Source organism: Pholcus phalangioides, unplaced genomic scaffold, assembly GCF_987345545.1.
Source record: "Pholcus phalangioides strain wild (caught in Gottingen) unplaced genomic scaffold, Ppha-v1.0 ptg000024l_1, whole genome shotgun sequence".
Taxonomy (NCBI): Eukaryota; Metazoa; Arthropoda; class Arachnida; order Araneae; family Pholcidae; genus Pholcus; species Pholcus phalangioides.
Window position 1 is genome coordinate 14180968 of NW_028301616.1, and position 12745 is coordinate 14193712.

At 42.3% G+C, this 12745-nt stretch overlaps 1 protein-coding gene across 1 annotated transcript in view; it reads left to right on the top strand.

The window, feature by feature from the left end:
• Window positions 1–7471, top strand: part of LOC149068791 (protein obstructor-E-like) — a 28366-nt gene extending 20895 nt beyond the window's left edge. The window contains exons 2-5 of the mRNA XM_089251076.1: window positions 2082–2309; window positions 4455–4643; window positions 4789–4951; window positions 7106–7471. Of these exons, the coding sequence (XP_089107202.1) occupies window positions 2082–2309; window positions 4455–4643; window positions 4789–4951; window positions 7106–7220 (695 nt within the window). The 3' untranslated portion in view covers window positions 7221–7471. The remainder of the gene's footprint in view (window positions 1–2081; window positions 2310–4454; window positions 4644–4788; window positions 4952–7105) is intronic.
• Window positions 7472–12745: the final 5274 nt, after the last annotated feature.

Below are 12745 nucleotides of genomic sequence, written 5' to 3' on the forward strand. Positions count from 1 at the left end.
TTCACTAAAATTTTTTCATAATTTTTGAGGACGACAGCCTAGGGACCCCTTACCTTGTTAGTTCATTTTTACGAAATTAAATTTAAGGTCACAGGCCACATTTGGCCAGCTGGCCACGGGTTGAGCATGCATTATCTACACCTTATTCATTCCAGAAAAAAAAATTCAGGTCGGTCCTTGACTTTTGACTTTTACAGATACATTGATACAATAATTGATGAATTCTCTTCACCGCAATAACCGATTGCAATGATTCCGGAATGTTCACCTTCGAATTATTCATCGACAAGGAGGTCGCGAAGACCCGAGGGCCACGTCTTTTGACCTTAATTAGGACCGTACGAATCGCAAAAAGGTCTCGGGGGGGAGAGAAAGTCACGCTCATTCCTTTTGAAAGGTCATCATTTCTGCAAATGGGTTATCGGAGGAGGGATGGAACGAATTCCGATCGTGACGATCTTTTCAAAACTCATCTCGGGCAATTACATGCTTTTATTAACTGCTAACGTCCACGGGATTGTACTTATAACGCAACCTTGTGTTTCGAGACACGACGGATTTGCATACGCAACGGACAGAAGTTGGGAACGACGTCTGGAAGCGATTTCGCAACTTTCATCTGAGCAACAAAATATAGTTCTTAATGGACGCGATGTTCTCGTAGCACATCCTCAAGGCCACATTTTTTTTGCTTATTTTTCGTGAAATTCCAGTCCGTTTTCTGTGCGTACGTACGTACGTACCCTTGAACGACCTCCAACGTTCCAAAATAACTGTATGTTACCCACACCGCCGTCTACACCTAGCGTTATTTCGAATATCGAGATCAAAGGGCCCATTTTGTTTTTTGTTTTTTTCTGCACGTCACCCAGTAGTGGCCGTAATAAGAGAAGAAACCTGTTTCGGCCTTAAAGGCCGGCCTAGTCCCTGCTGCTCATGATATATGATGTTATGGTGGTGACACGTCCCGTGAATTATTTGTGAAATGATAGAGTTTATAAGCGTAATGTCACGTGGCGGTTCGTGTGGAAGAGCGTATCTGATATGATTCGATTGTCATCTCATCGACTCAGAAGCGTATTTCAGGGGGCGGGGAATTAGCGGGCTCTAGCCCAGCTAAATGTGAGGGATGATTGATTAGTAAAATGGGAAAAGAGCGGCCAAACACACACACACAATAAAACTATTAATCCACCTCTGCGAAGAGAGCAAGTTCCTACGTCAGTGAGTGACCAAACGAGTGACCTAGAGAGCGAAGGTCCATGTCAGTGAGTGAGAAAGACCTACATAGTGGGGGAGCATACCGGTGAATCACCAAAAGAGTGGGCTGGAGAGAGAGAGCACGTCGACCTAAGCGGATGTCAAGTTAGCGAGGTCTCACTTGATCTCACCCTCCCCATTCTTGAACATCATTTCTAGAGAACAAGAGACCAGGTATAGATGAGCGACCAAAAGACAGAGGCGTATTTACAGGTACGCCTCTGTCTTTTGGTCGCTCATCTACCTGGTCCCGCGTTCTCCAGAAATAATGTTAAAGGATTCAATACAGCGCCGTAACTAAGATTTTTGCCGCCGCCCCTCCAACTTTAAAATTCGATAATTTTATGATGGTTTTCTTTGTCTCCACTTAAAATTGCCACCCTCTAAATTTTGCCGCCCGGGGCAGTTACCCCCCCCCCACCCCTTTTAGTTACGGCCCTGTTTATAAGGTAAGGGCCAGGGTGGTATAAAATCCGGCTCTGCACAAGCAACTCTCGTGAACGTTCCTCGTCTGAATAATTTCTGAAAATTGGCAGCTTTTCGACTTGTGCAAAAAAACCCCCATAGATTTCGACCGTGAAGTGCTGCCATCTACCTTCTGGATCGGAAGCAAAATTGGCAGGTGTATGAATTATGCCGTCTTAAATACGTTTTTTGTATCCCAAATCATTGTAAAGTTGTTGTTGAAATCATTGTAACGGCCCTGATCATAAAACCGATGACTAGTATATAATAACACGCTTTTTTGGACTCATTGAACGCACGAATTTCATAAACACACGAATAATCATTTTTTGATTGTTTCTCTCTCTCTCTCGCAGTTCTCGGACAGAGGTCGTCATCGGACGCAGTGTGCAAGAAGAAGGACGGGCTGTTCGCTCACGAACAGTACTGCGATTACTACTACGAGTGCGTCGACGGCGAGGCCTACCTGCAAGCCTGTCCCAACGGCCTCGCGTTCTCCGGCAAAGGCCGCGGCCTTCTGCAGAACTGCGACTACGCCCACAGGGTAGGATGCCCTGATGAAGTCAGCGGAAGAGTCATGGGTCGTAAGTATCTCATCATCCGCGTCATCATCATACTTTCTTCCATTTACAGAAAATTCATCATTTCACACAATTACCAATTGGAAAATTCACCGGCAAACAATTCACTGCCATGAAATTTACCGATGGTAGAATTCACCGATAACAGTTCATCACCGAGGGAGTGCACATGTGAGTGACAGAATCAGTTAGTGAATGAACTAGCAAAAAAGCTAGTGAGTGAGTTACCGTATGAATGAGCGAGTGGTCGAGTGGGTCCAGTGATCATATGAGTGACAGAGTGAGTTTGTGAGTGACAGAGCGTGTGAGCAACCGTTTGAGTGACCGCATGAATGCCTCGCTCACTCATTCATCTGCTCATTTGCTTATCTGTCCTCTCACCAACTCCCTCTGACTCACTTGACCAATCACTCGCTTGCTCATTCACTAACTTACATGTCACTTTGCCAATGGATTGTTTGTCGGTGAATTTTCCTGGCGGTGAATTGTCATGTCAGTGAATTGCGTGGAGGTGAATTGTCATTTCGGTGAATTTTCCGCACACGACTTCCTCAGTATCAATCCCATCCAAAGTATCTATATATATATAACCTTAAAATTGATGACTGCATGTGACCACAGAAAAAATTGCTGCCGCAGGGAGTCCCCCATCGAGGGGGTTAGCGCACCAACCTCTCGATGAATATAAAAAAATAAGCCTGCCGTTCGGAATCGGCAATAAATTGTAGGTCCCGATCTAATTAGCCCTCGTGTGCAGAAAATGACCGTGGTGCAACAAAAATGATCAAATGATGACTGCATGTATACAGGGTGTCCTGTAAGTCCTAATTCGGCCTTTATCACATCAACCGTTCGTTCATCGTAGAGACGGATGGTTCTAATTTTAAAAAAAATGCTCAAAATGTGTTCAGAAAATCACTCTGTACCAGTTTCAAGAGTGAAAATACAGTGTGTGGCAGAAAATGACGATTTTGATACGGTCCCCTCCCCTCCTTAACTTCCAATTAGAAATTAGTTGCCCTGTCTTTCTTGAGGACAATGAAATAAGTTCCCAAGTACAATATTCACTAAGACATTTGAATTCAAAAATCGGAGAAAAGGTTTGGGGGGAAAGAACGGCATAATCAGCTTGTCCGTTAGTTTTTATGCTGTTCCCTCCCAACGTTTCTCCGATATTTGAATTCAAATGTCTTAGCGAATGCTGTACTTGGAAACACGGAAGGAACTTATTTCAGTGGCCTCAAGAGAGACAGAGCAACAAATCTCCAATTGGAAGCTGGGGGGGGGGGGGGAGCGTATTTTCTGCCACACACTGTATTTTCACTCTTGAAACTGGTACAGAGTGATTTCTGAACACACATTTTGAGCATTTTTTTTTAAATTAGAGCCTCGCCTCTACAACTACCACAGTTGATAAAGGCCGAATCAGGACTTATACGGGACACTCTGTATATGCGGGAGCGGGGGTTTTACAGAAATTACTTGACTTTTTGAAATGACATTACTCGGAAAAGTATGGAACAAGTGGTACACACGTTTTACGGGCAGTCCATGGAATTCTGAACAAACAGGTTAGCGAGAGATTAATTACAATTTCAACTTATAGTTGACGCCACAGTCGTTCAAACTCGACTCTGCACTATTCTCTCATGCCATTGCTGAGCAAGGCGACCATTTCGAATCCACCGTGATGTAATATGACCCATGTTTGCGGCAGGGCCACCTTGGGAACATCATGGGAACATGGGCCAAGAGATTTTTCTGAGGCCCTCTCGAAAAATGCAACTACTTCCCATTTTTCTGAGGCCCTTCTTCTCTTGAGGCCCGGATGGGCCCATGCGTTACGACGGCACTGGTTTGCGGAGGACAATATCTCCAGCAATTTAAAGGACCCTGGTGCCACCTAGTAGCCTAAGTTGCAACTAATTTCACAAAGTGGGGTGGTTTGAATGCTAGGCCTGTCTAATGCACCAACTACTATACTTGTGTTTCATCTTTCTGCCTATCTATTTTCGAAGTTACGTCATTTCAAAGTTAGGGAGTCCTTTACAGACCACCCTGTAAGATATAATGTGCCCTCAAGCGTTCGTAATTATGCCGTCAGATATCTAACAATTTTGCCGTTGTTTCTTTTCTCCTTAACTTTAGAGAGTCCAGCCGGTAGCGGTAACTGCCCTTGGCTGTTCGGGATCTTCCCGCACCAGAAAAGCTGCACCAGGTACTGGCATTGCTGGAATGGTACCGGTACCGTACAGATGTGCCCTTTCTCCCTCCTTTACAACGAAGTCGAACATGCTTGTGATTGGCCCGACAAAGTACCCGGATGCCAACAACACCGTAAGTCATATCAGATATTATTCTCTAATGAGTGCAAATTCGATTGAAATGTAATCCATGTCCATGTGCTGTCCCCGTGTCCTTTCGGTGCTGTCTTAGACCGTTTATCGATTAATTAATTTATTTATTTATTATTCATTTGCAGCATTGTGCAAAGGTATCACCAACAACGTCCGCGCCATAGAGAATTCCTGCGTACGCTACTGGCTCTGCGTCGGAGGCTACCCGAGGTTGCAGAGGTGTCCAGCTGGATTGGCTTTCAGTCCCGACGAGCTGCGATGCGAATGGGCGGACAATGTCCCCGGATGGTGAGTGTTACGTTATTGTGTCTTTATAAATGAGGATCCCTCTATAAAATAGGGAGGCTTCTTAACCATAGGCACACACGCCTCTTGGGATCCTGGGAGAGATTTCAAAGGGCCCGTGAGCTTAGATGAGAGATAACACAATCTACTCATTGTTTTTACATTGGTATATACTTTGACCTTTGAAGAACGGACATACCCCGCTTCCCATCTCATAGAGATATCGAAGCGTTCCCGGAGGATGGGTGTATCCGGAAAGTTTTATTATAAAAAAAAAAAAAAAAACATTGTCGCCTCATACGAAGGCAACCAAAAAAAAAAAGAATATATATATATATATATATATATATATATATATATATATATGAAGACGATCGTCAATCTAAAATCATATAACAAGTGATTAAAATCGAAAAAACAAACGCCAATAGACAATCGAAATTATAAACAAGATTATACGATGATAGCCCTCCCATAAGAATCTGGCCATCGTCAGTTAATCTAATGATTGTCAATAATAAATATAAAATTTCGAATCGCAGAGTAAATCATCACAGTCATCCATTGTCCAGCTCCCACATATCAGTTCGATTGTCGGTATCGGTCTAGTATCGGTCCGCCGTCGTCTAGGCCGCAAGTTGTAAATCATTGCCTGGCTGCCGCTCTCTCGCGAGGGCGGGTGCGTGACGTCAGTAACTCCTCTGAGTCTTGGCCGCAAATCGTACTGTCTCACCTGACTGCTGCACTCCCTTGATGGCACATACGTCGGGTCGGTGCCTCCTCTCGGTTCACGTGCTCCTCTGGTTTTGTCGTGCATATGGTGAACGTTCTGCTCCAGAAACCTGACAAGACCTATGAGGCGGTGAAAGTTCGTAGGACTACGAAGGGTCCTTATCTTCCAGGCTAAGGAATAAGACTCTGGCATCTTACCAAAGTGGAACTGAGCCGTCATTGGACACTGCGTTGCATAGTGCCAGAGAGATTCAGAAGCTCCACAATTACAAGCAGAGTGAGTTGAGCGCTTAAACCGTTCGAAGTAGACCCGAAATGGACCGTGCTCTGTTACCACTATTATCTTTTCTCTGGGCCAAACATAATGGTGCCAACGGACCCGTCGTTGGACAAAAATTTATTTACATTGGTATATACTGAGTATTATTTTGTGAGACCTTCATGACTTCCGTTTTATTGGCAGAATGGAGTTCGTGGACTTTATCTTATACTCACAAAGGGCCCATGATATGGACACAAAAGGTTAAGAACCCCTGCTCTAAAAACTTTAAGCCTATTATGGTCGTTGTTGCATGCGAGAGCGTGTTTCGTGACGATCTCTGTAAATTTTTGTCTTTCTAAACCAGTAGTTCTCAACCAGGATTCCACGTACCCTTGGGGGGGGGGGGGGTCCTTGGCGAGATTTCAGGGGAGATCCGTGAATTTTTACGAAAAAACAGATAACTTATTGTTAACTCTTTGAAGGGTGGTGAGACAGAATGGTGTCCCACCTGTTTACATGCTTTTCTATGGGTTTTGGGAAAATGTCTGCCTTTCAAAGGGTGGGCATCATTCTGTAAAAGGGTTTGTGGCCTTCCTCTTACTAGTAGGGAGGTCTCTGGCTTTCGTCTTATTGACACAAAGGGTCTGTAAGAACCCTTGTTCCTAACTGCATAGTTGAGGAAGAAGTAGAATGACCATATGACCCTTAATTTCACGTTTTGTGGCCGTGCCGACTTTTTTTTTATTAATATTATTATTTTTATTTTATTAATTCGTATTTTCGAGAAAGCTACTAGAATTGTTATTATTACCTGGAATTGAGAATCAATTATTATTTCTATAGTTTATAAATCATATCACGATACATATGGGAATAAACATTCATCTCATATGATCATTCATTCATGAGGTTTTTTCCGCGAACTGCATTTCAATTAACTGCGATTTGCAGTAACCCTTAGTTTCCCTCTCCCATTGGTTACTTTTCAGACACTTCAGCCATAATTGGCGATTTTTTCTCCACCTCTGGCTGCCATTTGGCGAGTATTACTCTGAATTTCCTGTATTTTCAACTGGATACTTTTGAAGGTTCCTGATTTTTTTCATAGACCCTTGAATAAATAAATAAATAAATATATATATATATATTTTTTCTTATACTAGCGAGCCACCCCCGGCACCTCTTGACGACGACGAAGACCAGCAGCAGATATCGCAACAGCCGCCATCGACGAGGAGGCAAAGCGCCGCAAGAGCCGCTGTCAGCGTCGCTGAATAATAAGTTATTGAAAACAGCCACCACCAACACCACCACTGGACTGTAAACCACGGTTTACCACCGCCACCACCTGCAAACAAAGAAAATCTCAAGGGCATTTTTTATACTTTTTTTTAAGACACGATTGGGGGGCGGGGGCGGGCGGAAGGGAGGTTCATCAACCCTTTGACTCATTTGCACTGAAAAAAAAAAGAAGAAAAGGTTTGCGAATGTAATTGAATGTGTGAATAAAAAAGTTATTTTTGTGAACATGCTATATGTGATATATATATTTCATTGAAAATTCCTGCGAAAGATTCTGACCATATTTCCTCGAGACGAATAAGGGAAAATACAAGACATCGCCAATTATTGCCAACCATGGCCCCCACATCCTGGAGCAGGGCCCCTAGGATGGGACTTTTGGCGGGCCCCAAGACCAGACTTTTCATGGGCCCCTTTATAGTAAATTTATGGCGTGAAAAAACAAAAAAATTATGAAAATCGTCCCAGGCCCTGTCAGCCTCCCCCTTCTGGGGGCCTTGTTGCCAACTATTGCATAAACCGCTGAAAAATCGCCGGTGGCTGGGGAATGAAGTACTACTTCGAAATTGCTATGGATTAAAGTGAATTGCACGAAGCAGAGCATTCACAACATGACAAATACCAACACCTCCTATAACTACAGCTAGCTATAGATGGCGTTGCAAATACGCGTGAGATGAATATTCTCATTTACAGTCGTGATTATCGCAATATAATTTATAAGATGGAAAAATAATTTCATTGCTTGTAATGAAACAACGAATTGCTCGATGAAAATACTGTAGGCCTACGTGGAAGAAACAGCAGATTTTCACGAGAATGTTGGAATGGCCGAAATTACGTGAAGAAATGGGAATGTCCCGGGAGATATGGAATGTATGGTCACTCTGCCCTACCAAGACAACCTAAACTGACCGTATTTCCTGAGGAAAATACGGGAAATTTCCAGCAGTCGCCAAAATAATGCCAGCAAGGAGCAAAGTTTACAATTATCGCTTGATCCTGCGGAAATAGTCTCAGAAAAGCTGCTAGACTAAAGAAAAAATTCCCCCTTTTTTAGTTGTCTTTTGTGAAAGATAATAGATGGCATTCAAACTCAGACGCTTCATAGATACGAGTTTAGGGTAGGGTTACCAGGTTCAAAAACTGAGAAAGGAGAACGCCTGCGCACGCACCGTGTGACGTGACTTATTCTAATCTTCTCAATAGATGGCGCCACTATTTCGATCAATAAAACCGGCCATACCAATAATTTCCCCCAATTCTAAAACAAAACTACTAAAAAAAGCAGAAACAGAAAAAATTCTGGACATTTCGACGGCAATTGGTGTGATGCGTGTGGGGAAAAAAACATAAAAACGCTCATATCAATGAAGAAATACATGTTTCAAAAAGAGGAGGAAAAAAAGAAAAAAAATTCCGTAAACCTGAAAAGGAGGACAAAAGGGTGAATTTTCCGAAAAGTAGGAGGACGCCTGAAATGACTTCAAAAAGTACATGTCCTCCAAAAGTATAACGTCTGGGAACCCCAGAGCCGAAACCAGGGGGGAATGGCGCTCGACCAGAAAGGGGCACAGAATTCACACTTCATGGCAAGGAATGCCAAAATGCAAGCTTTTGTCCCGGGTGACAAAGTATGTAGTTGCGGCCCTAGGTAACACTATAACTTCTGAAAGTGATAGACTGGCCACGAGAAAGAGCTCTGAGGGCCAAATGTGGCCCGCGGGTCATGCGTTGAATACCCCTGCCCTAAGTGAATACTGATATTTTTTTTAATGATTTTTGTTGTCCACCTATTCTTGCACAAAACTTGTTCTCACTAAATCTGAAATTATTTCTTTGATTAATTTTGTGTGTGTGTGTGTGTGTGTGTGTGTGAAATTAGTTTTTATTTTTTTCATTTAGTCTAGAATTAATCGTTTGGTTGAATGTTTTCAATCATTTTCTGAAAATTATCGGCGGGCCACGATACAAAGCTCACAGGGCCAAATGTGACCCACGGGCCCAGTGCCGTCTAAACGCACGGGCCGTCCAGGGCACGGCCCGGGGGCCTCACAAAAATGAAGCCTAGTTGAAAATTTCGAGAATTTACCAGATTGAGCCTCAGAGAAATCACTGGGCCCGGGGGCCCATGATGTTCTTAAGACGGCCCTATGTGCGGACTATACGTTGAAGACCCCTGAACTAAGTGAATACTGAATTTTTTCTGAACTCGAAAACTGTTAGAGAGGATATGGTTGCTGTAGTATTTTATGCTCCACGTGGTCTCGTCCATGGACCCCACATCTTTGAGCAGAGCCCCTAGGCTCTGGTAGGCCCCAGGCCAGGCTTTTCACGGAGGCCAGCTATACTTAATTTACAGCGTGAAAAACCAAAAAAAAAAACTATGAGGATTCGCCTCGGGACCACCTTCCAGCCCCACCCTTGGGGGCCATGAGCTCGTCTATCGTCCCCTTCCGGTTGGCAGATGATTAGGTCAAGTGTTTGATAGCGAGTGTGCTTGTGAACTGTGTGAAACGGTTGAAATTTATATCAAAAAGGGGGAAATGGCTATATGTAAATACGAGTATAATATGATGCGTCCGATTCCAGTGCCGTCTTTACGCATGGGCCAACCCGGGTACACTGTCTGTCTCAAGAGATGAGGCCCTCGCCCCGTGTTAATACATTTCTGTGCCCGAAATGCCCAGTAAAAATTTTCATGCAAAAATATAACATGTAAAAATTTTCACCGGGCCTGTATTTTTGCCATCCTTATTTAATTACAAAGAAAGGGTTACCAAATTTGTGTTACTTTTCATAATTTCCACAACAGATGGCGCCACCATGCTAACAAAAAACCCGCCGCCGCAATAATTTTCCCCAATTAAACTGAAACAGAACCACTAAAAAAATAACGTATCGATCTGTCTCCCTCGCTTATGATGAATTTTCCAGAAAGTTTGTCAGTTTTATTACTTTTACTGCACTAGGGTTACAGACGTCCTCCTTTTTGATGTCATTTCAAGCGTCCTCCTACGTTTCGGAAAATTCGCCCTCTTGTACTCTTTTCCTGAGGTGACCATACTTCCCGTATTACCCGGGACAGTCCCGGTTTTTTCTGCTTTTTTGGCTGTCCCGACTTTTTTACAAAAATGTCCCGGTTTTTCACGTATTTCCCACGAAGCCACTTGACTTTTTATTCTTCAAATCGACGGTTAAAATTATCTTTCCAACACAGAAATTATCATAATTACGATTACAAACAAGAATATACATCTCACACATTTGTCTTTTTTTTTTTTTTAATTCACTGCAATTTGACGTGGTGCTTCATTTCTCACGATTGGCGTCTTTTCTCTGATTTCAGCATGAGTTGGCATCTTCGCTTACTTTTGGCATCATTTTTGGCAATAATCGGCGATGTCCCGTATTTCGAAGCTCAATTTCCCTAGTAAATATGGTCCGCCCAGATTTGGTCATTTTTTTCCCCCTTTTTTCGATCATTTTCTCACATTTCGGGAGGGGGGAACAGACTGCCAAGTCCCCCCCCACTCACTATAGCCTTGATATACAGTAGTTTTTATGGAGTTAAACAAAGAACATTTGAAGAAGCAGACGACAGATTAAGAGATTCCCCTCTTTCCCTCTGAAACTCCGGAATTCATACTGTTCTATTCATATCATTGATGCTGTCATCTTATCTGAAAAATAATAACTATTTGTGTGGTGATGACAATTATTAAAAAAAATAAAAGCAGAATATACAATTCAGTGTGGTTCCTTGCGAGTAAAGCTGAAGAACTGAACTGGATGTTCTAATTCACGGTTCACCTATTTTTTTCGGTACATAAGGAGGTGCTCAAAACAAATAGCCCCGGTAGAAGCAGACGACAGGAGAAAAGTAAGTTTACTCTTTTTTTATTTTACTATTGCTGCTGCCATCTTATTTTGAAAATAGTAACTATTTTTCAGGTGAAGCTTATTTTTTAAGAAAAGCAGAATACTTCATTCAGTCAGGTGCCTTGTGGTAGAAGCCCATGAACTGAACTGGATGTTTTAATACACGGTTCAGTTATTTTTTTTGGTACATAAGGAGGCGCCCAAAACAAATAGCTTTGGTAGAAGCAGGCGACACGTGAAAAGTGAGTTTGTGTTCCCATTTTTCATTCTACTGCTGCTGCCATCTTACACAACAAATAATAACTATTTATAAGGTGAAGCTCATTTAAAAGGATTACACTTTTTACTTCAAAAAAGTGTTATCTCAGCTCAGAAGAAGGGGGTGTCCCTGCAAGTTCACCATATCTACAGACAAAATGTTCGAGAGTCCAGATTCTGCGCCCTGATTGGGCGAAACGAAGGCTGCCGGAGCGCTGTCTGTTTGGCTACTTTTCCTTTGCTCACCTAGTTTTTCTTTCCGTCTCGTATCATTCTTTATCAGTGATGGGAACACGTGGGAAATTTCCCATATTCGTGGGAAAAATTGGCCAAAATGTGGCCAAGTGGAAAATTTCTTAGCATTTGTGGGAAATTTTGAGAGTTCATCAAGCAAAAGTTTTCTGAAAAAAAATAAAAAATATTAATGCAGTACAATATTTTTCTATTGCAAAATACTTGACTAATTCAAGATTTACGGAAGACTGGATGTTGTGAAGATATTTATTATTTGAGATGTTAATTTTTTAAGGAAGGAAAAAACTCATCTTTGCCTCTACCGGGAGTCGAACCCGGGTCCCTCGATTGCCGGACGAGTGCTAAAATGACCACTAAGCTACAGAGGAGATAGAGATTTTTTTTCGCTAGAGCGTATATATGCCAAACGGAACCGTGCAATGGACGGTGCAACCGATCAGCTAATAGCTCATGGACGACGAGCCACCAGATGGCTATATATATGACATGAATGTCGCTCTCCACTTGTTAATACGAGGTATACGGAAGACTGGATGTTGTGAAGATATTTATTATTTTAGATGTTAATTTTTTAAGGAAGGAAAAAACTCATCTCTGCCTCTACCGGGAGTCGAACCCGGGTCCCTCGATTGACTAATTTTCACCGGTAGATGGCAGCACATTTTTTGGAATGCGTGGGGAAATATTTAGTCAAAAGGGAAATTTTTGCGAGAAATTTTGCTGGAAGAGGTTACCATCACGTTCTTTATACATTTCTCTCGGAAAATTTTCGCGCTTTATTTTTCTCCTTTTCGATTTTTATCTTTTAAATTTTTAATCTTACGCTTAATTTTATTAATTTAACAAAAGGCGCTTCTAAGGACCAAATCACATTGGTCGCAATGAAGGATCTTCCTAGTAATTACTGTTGTAAAGTAATCAGAAATGACGAGGAAAAAAAAACCGTTGTTTTTGAGAGTAAAAGATGTGACAAACAAAAAAACCGCTATGGTACTGTATAGCCTTTCCGTTATACTAGGGGTCTTCAACGTGTGGCCCGCTGATCATTTTCTGAAAACATTGAAAAACGATTTATTCCAGAGAAGTAATTGAAGAAATAATTTCGA